General features: G+C 33.6%; 1 protein-coding gene across 2 annotated transcripts in view; it reads right to left on the bottom strand.

The window, feature by feature from the left end:
• The window catches only part of LOC124530123 (rho GTPase-activating protein conundrum), a 98837-nt gene that overhangs the window by 66762 nt on the left and 12970 nt on the right, over positions 1-19105 (bottom strand). For both annotated transcript variants that reach the window (XM_047104136.1, XM_047104129.1), the window contains exon 2: positions 11835-11924. In XM_047104136.1, coding sequence (XP_046960092.1) covers positions 11835-11924 — 90 coding nt within the window. The remainder of the gene's footprint in view (positions 1-11834; positions 11925-19105) is intronic.

Genomic DNA, 19105 nt, shown 5'->3' with positions numbered 1-19105 from the left:
AAGAGATCAGGTAAGGATTGCTATCCGAGGAACGAGAACGTAATATTGTAATTTCCCAACTACAGGCGGTTATATATATTATTTTCCAATCTGAATAGTCCAATTCTTTACTTGTCAGACCCTAAGCTTGAATCCTTAACCACAAACTTCGTACTGAAGTTTGTTTATAAATACCAAAGGTTAAATATAACCTTTCCCTCTTCCGTGTATGACATTAATTCATGCTCATTGTTTAACTATTGTGTCGGCTACTACATTTAATAACGACGTTTTACCTGCAAATAAAACGTATATTAAACATACTTACCTTATTCGAAGCCTAATTATATATATGAGATATGCCATCGCTTCCGTTCCATTTTTCATCTCTTTTCTCCTTTGTTTTACCCATTTCTGTCCCTTTCTTTCAATTTTACCACCACCACCACAGTGGCGCCATCTGAGTTAACAAGTTAATGGCGCTGACTTTGCTCGTCATTACGTCTGTTGTTTGCCACCAGGCAGAATTAAAGTATTAGGCTTCGAATAAGGTAAGTATGTTTAATATACGTTTTATTTGCAGGTAAAACGTCGTTATTAAACAACTGTACCGTTATTCGAAGCCTAATTATATATATGAGACGTGTTTGTTATCGCCTGGTGGTGGTGGTCGACGTAATGTGACTATAGCAAATAATATTAGCAACAAATTTTGAAAAAGTTACAGTAACAATAAATTTTAATAGTTTATTATTATTAATTTCTTAACTCTTAACAGAACTAATAAACATAATAATATGATAATAATAAATGATTAATAACAATAATTAGTTCATGTAACAGTTATGTTGTTACGGGCGTAAACAAATTCTGTATTGGGTGACCAGAAACTCTTGTATTAGGAAGAATTTGTCGACAATAGAACTGCTTAAAAGTTTTTTCTGATCTCCAATTGCCTCGAGCAAGTATATCCTCGATGGGGCTATTTTCAAGCCAACTTTTGGAGGCTACCGCGGCTCTAAAACTACCAGCCGATGCCATGACACCAGCTTCTTTAAGGAGATTCTTGATCCAACCACCAATTACAGACCTAGTGGCAGGTCTAGGCTTACCACAGGTTGAAATAAATAGATTTTCGCTATTGGAAGCTTTTCTTCTATCACGCCCAATCATGATTAAACGGTTAATCCAATGAACAGGATCTAAATTTTTATTATCTTTATTAATATTTAATCTCCAACCCGACTGGCGATAATTAATGGAGTCTGTTTTAGAACCGTAAGCTGGCCACAAAATAATATAGTCATCTGACAACACACAATCATTAGAATTAATTCGTAATAAAGTTAAATCATGTATCCGTCTTCCAGAGTACATTAAAAGAATAGCAGCAGTAATTTTTGATATTTCATATAAACTCCCTGTTTCTGTGTCTAACAAGGAGATATGATTAAAAACAATCTCAACATCCCAAATCGGTGGTTTTGGTGTCGAAGGTTTTGATAGTGAAATGGATTTTAACATTCGTTTCACTAGCGGATGGCTACTAAGACGCTCCGATGATTCCAAGTCGCATAAGGTTGACACGACAGATTTATGTGACAATATTGTGCTATAAGAAAACTTTTCTTTATAGTGTAGATCACATAAAAAACGTGCTAAATCCGATCCAGTAGGTTTGTTAACAATTATATTATTATCATTAGCCCATTTTACCCATCGTGACCATGCAGTTTTATAAGACTTTAGAGTTGAGGGACGCCAACTATCCATTAAAAGTTTTCTCTGTTCGGGTGACCATCCCTTTAATTGTTCATTCCACCCCCACATTTCCAAACCTCCAGCACCATCTTCGATACATTCTGGGGAGGAAGGCCTGTCGATATGTCTATCAACACTTGTGGAAGGTTCCGTATTGTCCAAGGAGCTGCAATTGCTCGACTTTTTAGATCGGCCCTCCAAAATACCTTTTCCCATCTCGGTGCTACAATGAGGAATATACCCTGACATTGATGCAGATGTTGTAAAACTTTGGGTATCAAAAACGGAGGAGGAAACACCCATGCCAACGGATAAGTCCATACTTGGGATAATGCATTGTGAAATTCCGCTTGATCGTCCCGGCAATCCAGTGAGCAGTATCTCTTTACTACGCGTGCGAGATTCGACGCAAACAGATCGACTACAGGAGTCCCCCATCGTGCAAACACAGGTGAAGTCCCTTGAGGTAGAACATGCCATTCCGGATGGGTACGTAATCGTGACAGTCGATCTGCCTCCGCGTTGTATATGCCGGGAATATGATGGATCATCAGGCTTATATCCCAATTGTGTAAAAGATGAAATATTTTGTATGTCAGATCCAGAAGGGTTTGTGATTTCGTTCCGCCCTCGTTGCGTAAGTATGCAACAGCGGTTTTGTTGTCGCATTGTAGATGAACAGATGCGTAATGTAGGTTCGGACTGTACTCTTCGAACGCTCTGAGTATGGCTAGTAATTCTTTGTGATTGCAGTGTAACTTCTCTTCCGTTTTCGACCACACACCGGAGAGATTTACATTGTTTATCCTCGCTCCCCAGCCTTGGTCTGAAGCGTCGGTAACCATGTAGTGGGTCGGATGAGGCTCGTGAATTACGGAGCAATCTCGAAGGTGCTGAAGCCACCACTGAAGTTCTGCTAGTGATTCGTTGTTTAGTTTGAAACTCTTTACTTCCCATCTGAGATATGTTATTACTAATTTCTGAAGCTGTCGATAATTCAGCCTGCCCAGCGGAACAACGAAGCTGGCAAAATTCATTTGTCCAATAATGCTTTGAATTTCTTTTATATTCGTTTCTGGTTTTCTTACTATATTGCTTATTGACGAATGTAATTTTACCTGTTTCTCTTTTGGAAGCATTTTCCGATTTTGCCATGGGTCCCATAGAATGCCTAAGTATTCTATAGTCTTTCTGGGAACCAGAACAGACTTTTTGTAATTTATCATCCATCCTAGATACTCTAGAAAATTTATCGTTATTGTCACGTGCTGTTTCAAGGTTGACAGGTCTCTGTTGGCAATTAAATAGTCGTCCAAGTATACTATTAGACGTATCCCTTTTTGACGCAGATATTGAGCCATCCAATTGCTCAGGGCTGCAAATGTTTTTGGCGCGGAACTCAACCCGAAGGGCAGGCAGTTCATTTCCAAAATTTGCTGCTGATACAAGAGGCGTAGAAAGCGCTTGTGTGCTCTGTGTATCGGTAGGTGAAAATAAGCTTGTGAAAGATCTATTTTCACTAGCCAGTCGTTCGGCTGTAGGAACCCTGGTATTTTGTGAATGTTTATCAGATTGAATGGTGTTGCCAGGACATACTGATTTAGTGTCTTGAGATTGAATATGGGCCTCATTGTCCCGTCTCCTTTTGGTACCAGAAACAAACGTGACAGGAAGCTGGGTGACGGTGGAACTACAGATAGAACTTTTTCGACAATCATCTTCTGTATAATTTGTGTCATTTGCGCAGAAACCGGAGTCGCATGCCCGGAACTTTTTAGGTCTGGTGTAAATAGTGGGGGCTTTTTGACAAATGGGATATGGTAACCGGAAATAATGGTCAGAATGTAAGGTGAAGCTCCCATTTCCGCCCATCTTACTTGGTATTTGGTCAGCTGACCAGCTCGAAAGTGACTCGGTGAGTCAAAACTTTCTTGTTCGACCTCTCCTATCCCGGTGGGAAGAGGGAGAGCTTTTCCGTTCGTGGCGATATTCGTATGTTGGTTCACCTTGACGTCGGGTAGTAATTTGCCTTCCCCTGCCCCGAAAGGGCTTGTTAGGGATGGCCCTCGATACTTGACTATGTCCACCTCTTCTCGAGACTGAAGCGAATGAATTTTGCTGTGGTGCTAAACGAGGTGCAATATTTTGATCGGTCTGCGGTACAGAAGCGCGATCTTTTGTACGTTGCCAAAACACTTTACGTACACCACCTGCTTTATCCAATACTGTTAATAATTTTTCAGCTTCAAAAAGATTTTGACACGACGGTGGAATGCTGCGCAGTGTGCTTTTATGTAACGGGTCCTTAACAGAAGCTAAAATTGATTCTCTGCGTTGCTGGATAATCTCTGCCCTGTGGCCGCAGACCAACTGAAGGGCATCGTTAGAAATTTTGGAGAAATCACCAGTAACAAAAATATCTTGAATTTTATTATTAATTTCAATAAATGATAAATCAGGGGATGTTTTTACCCACAATAAAAAGCTTCGAAGCTCCTTCTCAAGCACATCTTTTTGTTTAATGAGAGCGAAGCTCAAGGAACCGTATGCTTTGTCAGCATTTATAAGGAATCGATTATTATTTAAACAATCTATCTAATTTCTTATCTTTGCGATGTCTTTTAGATTTATTCCGGCGCCGCCGTTTTGAATTTGAAGTATCATTTGAACTACCACTCATCGAACTACTACTAGAAGATGATGAGCTCGAATCATCACGATGTTTCTCATGCCTTCTTTTTCGGCATGAATCTGATTTATTTGTATCTGAATTTACTGGATTGATTGTCTCACTCATTCTAATCTAGAAAGAATTTATATTTATTTTTATAATGCATGACGGTATATTTCAACCGTTGTCGCCACATGAGTGGGTAAACGATATTAAAAATTACAGATTTCCTCACGATGTTTTTATATTTTTATCCAAAGTGAGTATTATAACATTCAAAGAAATTATTTAAATAATAAATTCATTTTACTGTTGCATAGAACAATATAGTTAACATTAAAAGTTATTAGGTACGTACCTCGGACATAGTGTGCACTTGAATAATCACATTAACAACACTTTTTAAATTTCTCACTTTGGAACCTTATGGAACGAAAAACAACGACGTAATGAGGAGCAAAGTCAGCGCCATTAACTTGTTAACTCAGATGGCGCCACTGTGGTGGTGGTAGTAAAATTGAAAGAAAGGGACAGAAAAGGGTAAAACAAAGGAGAAAAGAGATGAAAAATGGAACGGAAGCGATGGCATATCTCATATATATAATTAGGCTTCGAATAACGGTACAGTTGTTTAATACACACATACAGCGAGCTAGCATAAACGCTATGTACTTTATTTTCATCTTACTAATTTAAGATACAAAACTTTTCAACCATGTATAAGCTAAACCTGTTACAAAATATCTGCCTATTACATCACGATTAGTTCTATTCATGGTTTATGTAAATTCCATTTATTTTTAATTTAAAAAAATAAACGTGTACTGTTGTTAATTAAAAAACCATCAAGCCTGAAAATCAACCTCATTTGAACTCATTATTCCATTAAATAAGGCGAATCGAAAGCAAAAACTAGTTAAGTCGCGACACATCCGCCCATTGAACGACGTGTTTGGATAAGAAACGGAAACCGTATAGCCTAGCAGCTGACTTATTTTTAGTCTCCGCACGCGACTTGCCTTGCGTAAACTTTACCAATACGCAATACATAGTTTTTTTGACTTATCATTATTTATTCATGTACCATAAAGCAATATGTAATGAAGTGTAATGATAAAAAGTCTACATGAATTTACTTATGTTTTACAAAAATTATCTGCCGGACAACCTAGTGTTGTTGAAAATTATTTACATAACATAGTTATATTTACATGTAACAGTACTAAAAAATAACATCGCACTCATGACATCATCACATAGTAAGAAAACCTACATGTTATGGAATGAATCTGGCAAAAATATGCTCGAACATTGGATATTTATTTTATTTAAATTTAAAAATGAAAAATGACAACACACTGGAACTCTAAAATCTTCAATCAATATTTTATGGATGTTAAAAAAAAAGTCCCGACATTGTAGTTTATTTTTATTTGTAAAATACGTATCAATACGAAGTGTCGAGATGGCCCAGTGGTTAGAACGCGTGCATCTTAACCGATGATTGCGGGTTCAAACCCAGACTAGCACCGCTGATTCATGTGCTTAATTTGTCTTTATAATTCATCTCATGCTCAGCGGTGAAGGAAAACATCGTGAGGAAACCTGCATGTGACAAATTTCATAGAAATTCTGCCACATGTGTATTCCACCAACCCGCATTGGAACAGCGTGGTGGAATATGTTCCAAACCTTCTCCTCAAAGGGAGAGGAGGCCTTTAGCCCAGCAGTGGGAATTTACAGGCTGTTGTTGTTGTTGTATCAATACTGCTATAACCAGCTTCAAAATAAAGCCAGAAAAGACGCTTTGTTTTTGTTATGGTGTATTACTTCAAACATTGAATAATTAAGCCAATTTTAACGCAACTGGCCAAAAAGCTAACTAATAGTTTTGAAAAAATTTTTCCATCAACTCCTGGACTATGTTTGAAACTTACAAAAAGCAATTCGAAGTACATCAAAACGCCATTGAACTCGATGGAAAACAATAACAGTACTGAAGTTGATATCCTGCTATTGAAAAATTTGATTGTATTTTACGACTCGATGAAGCAAACGGACGATATTGACTAACAAGGTCCACCTTCTCAGAAGTATAATGCACTATGACGTCATGATTTAATTACATTTCGATTGACATTGTATGAATTGCGTTGAAATTGTAATTAAATAGAAACGCGTCTCGCTAATATGAAGCGATGGGCATGTGGGGCTCACCGGTGTTAAATTCGCCAGAATAGTTACTAAAAAATGACCAGCACTTCTTTGAAGAGCGCCACAGGATTACTTATGCTATTGCCGTACTGGTACCCCGAATACAGTAAAAATCCCTATTATTGCTCTCCTTGCTGATACATACGGCTTTAAAATAAAAAAAATCAAAATAAACTTTATTCAAGTGGGTTTTTATAAGCACTTTTGAATCGTCATTTAACAATTAAGTGAAGCTACCACCGGTTCGGAAAGTAAATTCTACCGAGAAGAACCGGCAAGAAGCTCAGTAGATACTCTTTTTCAACATTTAAAAAATACAGTCATGTTAGTTAATACAATTATTTAAATTAATATATCCTGCCTGGAAGTCAACAGGTATTAATTCCACGCCTTTTTATAATCTACAAAATCTTGTATCGAATAATACGCCTTTTTTACCAATGTATTTTTTATAAACGACTTGAATTTACGAGACGGCAAAGTAAAAAATGTAAAATAAATAAATTCACGGGTTTTACTACTAATATTACCACTTATAATAATTTGTTGCAATAAACTTGACGAGCAGTTAGTACAATTGTCTCACGTGATGATGAATGGTTATAGTGAAGAAACATTAACAGGGGTACATAATACAGCTATTAGAAAAGTACGATAGCATTGCCAGCCAACCGCTTACAATATATACCATTTCCATAATACGAAAATTATAAGGTGGCAATTAAACCTTATAATTCTGACGTAACAATAAAATTAAGACAAAATAAATACACTTTCATATTTTATAAGATATATAGATACTAGTTTCTGCTTCCGGATTCGTCCGCGTCTTACAGTAGTTTATCCTCAGACAACTTATCAATACAATTTTATAATGAGGTTGAGAAGTTTAGATGCGAAAGCGTAACAAACAAACAAATAAGCAAACACACTCACTTTCGAATTTATAAAATTAATTGTTATATAAAATTAAATGTTGTACAGGTATGTATTTTCGGCCTATAGATATAGGTCTAACAATGACTAGACGAGCCACAGTAAATCAACAAATCAAATACTTCAACTTTCCATCAGAAAGTGAAGTCACATCTATTAAGTTAATTGCGCTTTGCGGACAGCTCGTTATCTTATCATTTTCTTTATTAGAATTGATGCCTCTAGCGTGTGATGATAGCGTCGCGATATTAACACGTCGCGTACTAGACACTCGCCCGGCTATGCCTGATCTTACACACACGATTAACTTGTTGATATAATAACGCGAAAGTTTGTGCGATTTAATCATTATTATTGAGTTACATTCGAACGTATTTTCTATTTCATTTGGTATATAAAAAGTGGTCATAGTGGTCATAAAAAGTCTAGAATCTAGAATAATTTTGACATCGTGTCGTGAATTAACTTTAAATTTATAATAAAAGTTGGGTTAGGTTAGTAACAAAATAAAAATATGCAATGTAGTTTTAAATGAATGGGACTACGATACGATAATTATCTGTTAGCTATTATCTTAAGTAATACATACATTCGGGAACCAAAAAGAGTGCTTAACTATAAAATTAATGCAAAAGGAAATAATCCTTAACATTATACAGTAGAAAAACATCAGGAATTTTTCTTTGTATGTTTATTTTTCAATCCCAAAACTGTATACCAACCCTTACTGTAGTTTAGCATGTAACACTGATGTAACATATAACAGTCCTTATATATTATGTATAGTAGGTACGGTTACATTGTAGTCTTAAAAATGCGACTTTATTTTGCTATTTCAACGTCTACTAATTGATCGATATATACTCATAATTAAATGTATTATTATATTTTTGCGTGACTCCTGTTCTGACTAGTACACGTAAAAATATTTGATAAGGTTAGTTAGTTTCTATATATATATACTGACCACTATTATATATTTCGAATCAAATTCGTCACGTGACTTCTAGCGACTACATAAAAAATAAACTAAACATACATGGCGAAAGTTTTTTGAACCAACGCCAAAAAAATACTCAATTATCTCGAAGACTAAGTTAAGGAAGTTGTAAAAGAAAATTGATTCATAGCAAAAATAATCTTGTAAGTATGAGACGATTAATAATGAGGCAGTTTGTCTTATATTTTTGCAGGAATAAAAAAGTCGCAACGCTTTCTGATTAGACGGCCGCTGCACAGATTTATGACCCGAGTAAGACTCCTTGTTCGACTTGACTAATTTCATTAATTGGAGTTTTCGTATAAAATTTCTAGCTATCTCGTTCGTCATCGAAGTCGTGTCATCATCATCCATCATACGGATACATATCTAACTAGTTTATATATTTAATAAGAATTATTGACCTTACTTGGTGGTAGGGCTTTGTGCTAGCCCGTCTGGGTAGGTACCACCCACTCATCAGTTATTCTTCCGCCAAATAACAGTACTCAATATGGTTGTGTTCCGGTTTGAAAGGTGAGTGAACCAGTGTAACATAACAACAGTGTGAAATTTACAGGCTCTTACTTTATTTATTTTTTTACTTTATACATAGGATTTAGATGTTTAATAGTTGTTAGTGCGTTACTACTACTATTTGCTTCACATCTTTGAAGTCTCAATTTTCAAGTTAACGACTTACTACTAGAAAGTAAGAGCACTTTTTACAAAACTACAATAAAGTGGATGATTATAAAATTGACTTGCTTATCTGAACAATTCCAATAATTATCGTGAGAATCTTGAGAATTTAATGTAAAAAAATGTTTTCACTTTATATTGTAAGTCTTTCTGACTTTAATTAATTATCTACAGTAAATCATCGAGTGAGTAATAAATTATCAGCTTTATTTTATATATTACAACGCTGATTTAAACGGCAATAATTGTTTGTACGTAAGTACAATGCGCAAATAAAAATGCAAATAAAAAAATAACTCTATCAATCTCGTAAAGTGCAAATCACATAGTCCGCAGCGATAACAATAAATGCAGTTAGTGTTACCATGAAAACAATCGGAAAACTTAGGAAAACTACGACTACAAGTAAGATGTATGAGTATGAGAAAATAATATTTGGTTCATGAATGTTAGCATTCCTCCATGGACATTTATAGATGTTGTTTGTATATGTACTTATTTCAATACTAAATATGAAATGAATATAAATAAACTTGTAAAGATAGGTAGTAGTACTACTCATAAAAGTTTCTACCGCCAAACAGTAATGTTTAGTTTTGTTGGTCCCAAGGTTGGTGCTACATTGGTATTATGACAAATAAACCATACGCCTATTGGCAGTCGTAACTGCTAACCATCAGATGGCCCATTCGAAAGTCCGCCAACCTATTTGAAATTTAAAAATCCACAGTATGAAGAGACGAATAATTCTTGTGAAGTCATTATGATCTCAACACAGCAAAACTAATGACAACACTTTTGTTGAAATGGCTTTTTAATCTCCATTATTACGTCAAACTACGACAAACAAACTTAAACAAATACAGATATGATATAATAATATATACCAATATATTAGTTTAAAATTTATCATACTTAGGTCAATATTAAAAATTGATATACTAATTAAACTTAAGCAATCAAGTAAAATAAAAACAGGATTATTATTACAGTTATAGACATAACATCAATTGACGACGTCCGTGGTCGAGTGGTGTGTACACCGGTTTTCATGGGTACGCCACTCTGAGGTCCCGGGTTCGATTCCCGGCCGAGTCGATGTAGATTACCATTACTTTTCTATGTTGTCTTGGGTCTGGGTGTATGTGGTACCGTCGTTACTTCTGATTTCCATTACACAAGTGCTTCAGCTACTTACATTGGGATCAGAGTAATGTAAGTGATGTTGTCTCATAATTATATTTATATTTAAATATTTATAGAGAGTCAACTCTAGTGAACAAGACATTCGTAGATAATGTCGAAATATCGAGCTATGCCAAACAAAAAGAAAACTAAATATCCCGTATTTAATAACGTTAAATATACAAAAAATAATGATAATTTAGGTCTGGGTGTATGTGGTACCGTCGTTACTTCTGATTTCCATTACACAAGTGCTTCAGCTACTTACATTGGGATCAGAGTAATGTATGTGATGTTGTCTCATAATTATATTTATATTTAAATATTTATAGAGAGTCAACTCTCGTGAACAAGACATTCGTAGATAATGTCGAAATATCGAGCTATGTCAAACAAAAAATAAACTAAATATCCCGTATTTAATAACGTTAATAATAAAAATATAATGTTAATTTAAAATCATAAACAGGATTATGGTTTCGTAATATTAAAGATATTTTAAAGAGTGATGGTGTCCCTATTATTGCACTTGCTAACCAGTGGCGTGGTATAAGGTATTATTGTGTAGCTGTTCTCACTTCTCGCCTTGACTTGCGTAAAGTTCAGCTACCATTACAATCGGACACAGGTCGTAATGAATTTAGGTAGCTTACAGTCCGACGTTTTATGTTTATTTTTTGTAATTTTTTATACTCATTCTTATATTTTATAGAAAAGTTCTTACTTTACTTATTAGACGGTTGTGTTTTTTTATCTCTTATTTTTATTAAAATTGAATTATATAATATTTAGCAGTATTTAAACTTTTAATATGCATATTTTTAACTTAGATTTTATGTAAATAGAAATAACTAAATAAAAAAAAAATTATTATTAAATAACTTTCAAATGTCACATGTAACTGTTAAATGTTTTTTATACTTTAATATCACAAACCTACATTAATACCTATAAGTATTATTAAAAAACTATATCCCATATTCTGCTTTAGCATATCGCTTTAGCAGCGTGTTTATAAACGCTGATTTGTCATCAAACTTTAAATTAACAACTTAAATATTATGACAATACTCAAAGAAACGGATACAGACTATTACCAATATTACGATCATTGTATTGTGAAGTTGTTTTTGATTGTATTTTGTAACTATTTCAACAAACGCCCGAAGCTAATATCACCGTTTACCGATGTAACGTTGATTGATGTACCCACTAACAAAGTAACTAACTGCGATAATAATAAAACTATGCTGCATATATATATGTGAATAAATAAATAAAAGCGCTAAAAATTGTTTCAAAAGTTTTTCTTCAGAAACCATACAATTATACCTTAATGTTGCATACAAATTGAATCTTCAACGTCGATTAATATATAATTATTTTGGGATAAAATTAAAAACTCACAAATTCAGTTTTTAGGGATCGCCACGATGTGAGGCTGTTGCTTCTTCGTAAGCTGGCTTCGACGCGCTTCATCGACATAGTGTACTTGCCCTGGAAAAAATACCATTTGATAAAGTCTCGCAACAAAATAAATCGGACTGAAAAGTATTTTTCTTTTGCTTTCTTTTCTAGTAAACAATTAAAAAAACAACATTAGACATCGAATTGGACAAGGGGTACAATATTCCTACTGCGTTTTAAATGTCGCTGTTAGAACATTCGAGTTAAAATAAAATGTGGATATAAGTAATAAAGTGGGGTGTATTACTATGAATAAAGATATATTAATCAAGAATTATTATTAGTAAATCGCAAGGAAAGCTTAAATCCAGGGTTTGTTCATCTTTATTGTATTAATATTGGTCTTTTTAAACAAGGAGTAATAACATGTTAAATTAATATCGGTATAGAATAATATAAATCTGTAACGAGACGTATCTTGCGTTTAAGATATTCGACATACGACTAGAAGTAAAGACAGGAAAAAAATAAAAATTAGCATATACCTACTTGTTAAGTTATTTGAATTAAATAAAAGTTGTTCTTATTTGAAATATAGTTATCCATAAAATTGTTCAATTCTTTGTAAATAACTAGAATTTGACTTGTAGTCAATACTAATAACACAATAGGAAAATAATTGTTATCATTATAAACAAAAGTGCACAATTATCGTGCCAGCACGCGTCACTGCGCATGAGCAGACGACGCGACGTAGACGACAGGTGATAATGGTGTTAATATAGTCGAAAAACGACAAATATCAACTATATATTTGCAGTAAAAAGTAGGCAGTACGTATCAATAAAATTAACATATATTTTTTGAAAATAGAACAATTATTTTTATATTTTTAATAGCAGTAGGTTTTAAAGTATTTTTAAGGAACAGGAATCATAAAAAAAAATTTCTATTATTTCTATAGTTAGATTACTATAGAAATAATAGAAATTTTTTTTTATTAATATATAATTTAAATATATATTTTCCAAAAATGCTCTTAAAATAACGTCAAATCTAAACGAGACAAGACATTTTCAGATCCCATTGATAGCAATGATATCCCAGGACTGTATATTACTTATTACCTACCCATAAACTTGAATTTAGCAAAGTATTGCCTTAAACTGTAGATGGACATATGTATGTAACTATTTACCTTTAAATACTGACTATAAAAAGCTCATACAGAGTAGGCTAGATACCGCATTCATTAAATAGTTTAAAAACCGCGTGTGTTATTTTCCGAGCTACTATGACGTCATTACATTAATTCTATCTTTTGTATCTATCATCATATATCATCTTAGTAATATATTAATAGTCCAGAGTTTAAATGTATTTTAGGCTTTTCAGCCTCCATATACAATTGAGCCCGCACTATAACATGCTCCACAACAACAGATTCTTATATAATCTGGATCAAGTAATATATTATGTGAAGTGTAATAACTTTCGTCGCAGCTGTATAAAAGATACATATAATAAAATAGGAATGTCCGTTTGTAATATTAAAATAGCCACATAATTGCATTACTCAATATGTATGTATACATGGTTCATATACCAAAATAGCATTTTTACAATTTTTTGTCTGTCTGTCTGTTTGTTCCGGCTAATCTCTGGAACGGCTGGAACAATTGTGACGGGACTTTCACTGGCAGAGGAGTAACTTAGACTACAATAATATTTTTTTTTTGTTAAATTCAAACACGTACTAGATCGCGGGCACAGCTAGTAATTAATATAAAAATTATTGTCGTTATGACTGAATTTCGTTCAAAAATCTACGGAGACAATTCTTTCATATGTGTAAATGAAGAGGCATTTTCTCATAGTCTAGCGAAACAGCCTTCGAGAAGGATTAGAGAAAGAATGGTCGCAGGAAGTAGGAACAGGCTTTATGTGCTTTCCGAAGCACTCTAGCTTATAATTATGAGTAATTATTCGTATTACTAATAATATTGTATGTGGCTATAAACGTTGGCCATTTTTATAGCAATTTAAAAAATTTAAATTTATACACCTTTAAGGTAACTTTCATTGAGGTGTATGAAATGAGGTGCATTTCACGTCCTTTTAGGTCAATTTCTAAAAACAAATAATTCGTATTACATACCTACATATTAAATTCGAAATATTTCTAAAGTTATAATTTCTGTCGGAATAGTCTACTTATATTTTAATTAATATATTATATCAAAAGTAAAATATCTGCGATATGAAGCGAAATTAAATATAATTATATTTAAATATAGTGATAATATACACGCGTAGCTATAAAAAATAAATTATTTAGCTCAAATTGTCGAACGCGTTGTAACCGCGTAATGAGTGATGATATTATTAAACTGAGTTCATACAAGTCGAGCAAACAGAATTAAAAAAAAAGAACAAAAATTTAAGCGTACTGTGTCACTGGGTTATAGTTTTTATTCATACTTCTAATTGTTACCAAATCATTGATAAAAAATGAATAATGTAATCGATCGTATTTTACTGTATTTCCTATCAAATAAAGTTCTGTAAAATGATAATCGATTTTAATGTTTTTATTCAATTTCTAAAAAAATATTATCATGTTACGCAAGTTGTGATATTCGCTCGTGGTTCAAAATCGTCCGTTTTCATCAAGTCTTAACCCAACTTTGAAGTAATTGCTTCTCGCCCGAAGCATTCTAAGCGCGCTTTCACAACGCTTTCTAGAGTTTAGCATTCGTAAGGTACGCAACACGACAATGTTTACAATACTATTGGCACATATGTACAAAATTGGACATACAATAAAGCAATCATGGGTTGAGTATAGTTTAAATACGAACCACACTTGAAATGGTTTTGACAAGTCGGATGCTAATTTTTCAAATGAAAATTAAAAAAAAATATATGTTGATAGAATTTAGAGCAGATTTAAATAATATGGCAAGCTGAATGCAAGGTAAGAGTTTTATACCGTTATGTATTTTATATAGACTAAGAATGAAAAATAAATATAGAAGTCAATTATTACAAATAATAAAATTGGAGTGTCTGTTTGTAATATTAAAATAGCCCTTCTTTATTCAATGCATGTATACACGGTTCATATACCAAAATAACATTTTTTACAATTTTTGTCTGTCTGTCTGTTTGTTCCGGCTCTGGAACGGCCGGACCGATTTGACGGGACTTTCACTGGCAGATAACTTGTATAATAAGGAGTAATTTAGGCTACAATAACATATTTATTCGCAACGTATGTAAATACGCGGTCCCGAGCACAGCTAGTTATTACAGCTAGTTATAAAGAAATGCATAAAATTAATAGATTATTTTTGTGACAATTAGCGCCGAATTTTTGCTAAAGTCCTGTAGCGTCTATACATAATGTAAACGGAAATAATTATTATTAAAAGGCACTCGAGCAAATCTTTCTTTTTTAAATACAAGTTGAAAGCAAATATTACTAAAGGTTCCGACCAATTCACTGCTGACCTTTAGGTAACAGGGAACTATAAAAAAGAACCCTATTGTTATATCTGTTAGAATTTTTAACGCACACATACTCGATTAAAAAAACTGACGACTCCTCATAAAAAATAGAAACGCTATTTAGCCGATAATCTCAAATCTAAAGGAAGGGAAGCTTACCTATTCTGGGCTACAATTAAAAGACAAGAAAAATAAATATTAAAAAAACAGCATCACTAAATAGTCTTGACTAAATAACCTAAAACTATTGAATTAAATAATAGACATTGCAAATAATTTGAACTCACTTTGGTAATGATTATATTAAAACAGTTAAACAGTTTCAGTTTGTTGATTTTATTAGTTTTTATTTAAATTATTATTGTAAATGCTAGAATAGAGTCGTACTAATGTCAAGGTTTTGATAGATTACATAATTATACCGTCCTCCACAATTTTACAAACATTTTTCTATTAATGCAGAACCGTGACAGAGTACAAAGGATGATTTTCAATCGGGCAGAGCATAATAGGCGGTTAGTTCCGCAAATTTATTATTGAAATTGCCGTGATCTGTTTGAAGGCTACTGATAATAGCGCTATTAACAAAACGATAAAGTTACGACAAAAATACACGTATTTTAGGTAAAGTGTTTCAAGAACATTTAAAAATAGGAAGTATCTTATATCTACATAGTATGTTATGATAAAAATAAGACACCATGTACAAAAATCGAGTTGATTAAAGAGATGGAATAGCACCGTCCACAAACCAGAGACAATATTTTTTTTTATTTATCCGTCTATTCACACAAAAACAAAATGAAGATGAACATTACGTGTTACGTCGAAACATAAAAACCTTACTTTTACTTGATGGTAGAGCTTCATGCTAGCCCGTCTGGGTAGGTACCATCCACTCATCAGTTATTCTACCGCCAAATAACAGTACTCAGTATTGTTGAGTTCCGGTTTGAAGGGTGAGTGTGTCAGTAAAATCATACTAGATAACATTTCAATTACTCTTGTTAAAAGTATGCATGCGATACATACACGCCGACCGGAGATGTGTTTCACGAAAACGTGAACCAAATGTTTAGTCGATAATTAAAGCTGGACAAGTGAAATGTGTTACATAATCTGGTGCGATATTCACATTTTTATAGATAAAATGATTCTTTACATGCACGAGACGAACACATTTCAAACACAGTTACCAAACCCAACCGCAGCCGACGAAATTCAAGCCGCGTTATAGGAAGTTTCGTAAGGAAGTGCGCTCGTGTACTGCTAATATTATCTTACAGTGAACCAAGTTATTGTGTCTACGCTACAATAATAATTAACAATCTCTCATTCAACGACAGATACACGTAAAAGTAAAGTAAAGTAACAGCGTGTAAATTTCCCACTGCTGGGCTAAGGCCTCCTCTCCCATTAAGGAGAGGGTTTGGAACATATTCCAACACGCTGTTCCAATGCGGGTTGGTGGAATGCACATGTGGTACAACTTCGATGAGATTAGACACATGCAGGTTTCCTCACGATGTTTTCCTTCACCGCCGAGCATGAGATGAATAAATACAAATTGAGCACATATATATAGTGGTGCAGTCCTGGGTTTGAACCCGAAATCATCGGTTAAGATGCAGCTCATACGTACTAATATTTAAATGTAAAGAAATTGTATGTAATAAAAAAAATAAGATAAGAACAATTAGACCACGCATATTAAGTTTATGTTTCTTGATAACACGCCTATTATTTCGCGTTGGCTTAACGATTTCTTATTTTTATTAAAATATTCTTTATGTTTGAGATCTAATTTACTGAACTTCTCGAGCTGATGGGTAGTACCTATATATATTGGAAAATTACATATCGATCGATAAGTGCTAATTATATTTTGAGAAAAGTTTAACCTTTGATTTTAAAATAAAAGTATTCTGTAAACGAGAACCCACATACGAGAAACTTGTAGCTTATTCCTTCACGCTGTTCCATTGCGGTTGATAAATGATACATGGCAGATTTTCATCCGTCACATTATTTGACGATGTTTTCAAATTACGCAATCACTTCAAATATTTTGCCAACGAATTTTAAATAAATTATGAAGAAACCTCGGCAGTCTGCAATGACGATATCTATTGTATATCTAATTATATGGAAATTATTGGCGTGACACAACAATACTGAATTTAATATTTGCAAGAGTCGCCTACGCTCAACAAAGGTCGGACTTAAGCATTATTATTAAACAATTTATTACCTACATGTGAACTATAGAACAAGTTAAAACAAGTAGCGCGGTTTCTCGAGATAAATGAAGATCCCGTCGTAAACCAAACAATGATATAATAAACTAGCTGTGCACGCGACTTCGTGCGCTTTTTAATTAAACAACTATTTTATTGTTGTAGCCTAAGTTACTCCTTATTACATGAATTATCTGTCAGTGAAAGGACCCATGAACCTCGGTCCAGCGCTCCAGAGTTTAGACGGAACAATAATCGTATTAAATTATATGATATAATTAAAAAAAAAAATTGGTATATGTATCGTATGTATATACATATGCATTGAGTAAAACGCAGTTGTTTTAATATTACAAACAGACACTTCCATTTTATTATATGTATTGACATTGTACGAAGCGATCTGAGTGGAGCGAGTGGAGTGTTAGACCTGTTAGCCCTGTCTTTTGCGTGTATTACTTGAAAATATATTTCAGAAGCTTTTTTCAGTACCTATTCTAGTATCGGATTTTAAGGTCTGGAAATTCTAGGGCAACAGATGGGTGAAGCCCCCAATTATTATTGTATAAATTAATTTTAAAATTTCCATTTCAAGTCACTTAGATTTATCAAGAATATTTATATTATTTTTATAAGCAACTTTTAAACCGGTAATTAGTAACATTATTTAATTTTGGCGATATCTAGATATCTAGAAATAATTCATATTAAAAATTGTTAACTCGTTGGAATCTTTATCGTGGGACCCCAGTCTTGTGACACAGTTATCTCTTACTTATCCTGTCATTGGGGACCTGTAGACAGTTGCCTCGGTTGCCCTCCCCTTCATATATACTTGCGCTTTTCCAATGTAAAAACGGTGCAGATGGAAGTGATAGTGATACATATGCGACAGAATTTCTCAAACGCACGCATGCTTACTTATTTTCTTTCACAGAATCATGAACACAAATTATGCAAATCAGAACTCAGTGTCGCTTGCTGGTCGAAATTGAACCCGTGCGTGAATACATGGATTCACTGAGCAATCTCGGCTCTCGTATCTGAATACGACGCTTATTATTAATGACATCGATATCATTCAAATCTTCACTTTCATTACTGTGTGATTAAATTCATACTTTCCCTGTTATTTACATATCTAAATCTATATTCGATTTCTAAGATATTATATTAAATGATTATTACGGGCACTGAAACCGGTTAGCAGACCTCAAATAAAATGTTTGGACACGACTAAAGGAATTGATAAAAAATCAAGAAACACAGGAAGGTGCACTGATGTTTAAGATTGTTCTCTGGATCTGGATTTGTATTAATGAGTCTCAATATTTACAAGAAAGAAGAGACTTTTGAGAATATTTAGCTTAGATAGGGGAGAAAGGGAGGTAAATTTGTAATAATTTGACATGTATGAGGTCAGGAATAGTAGATAAGTTAAATCAAATAAAATCAAAATAAACTTTATTCAAGTAGGCTTTTACAAGCACTTTTGAATCGTCATTTTACAATTAAGTGAAGCTA

Source organism: Vanessa cardui, chromosome 1 (genome assembly GCF_905220365.1).
Source record: "Vanessa cardui chromosome 1, ilVanCard2.1, whole genome shotgun sequence".
NCBI lineage: Eukaryota > Metazoa > Arthropoda > Insecta > Lepidoptera > Nymphalidae > Vanessa > Vanessa cardui.
This window is presented reverse-complemented; position numbering and strand designations above follow the sequence as displayed.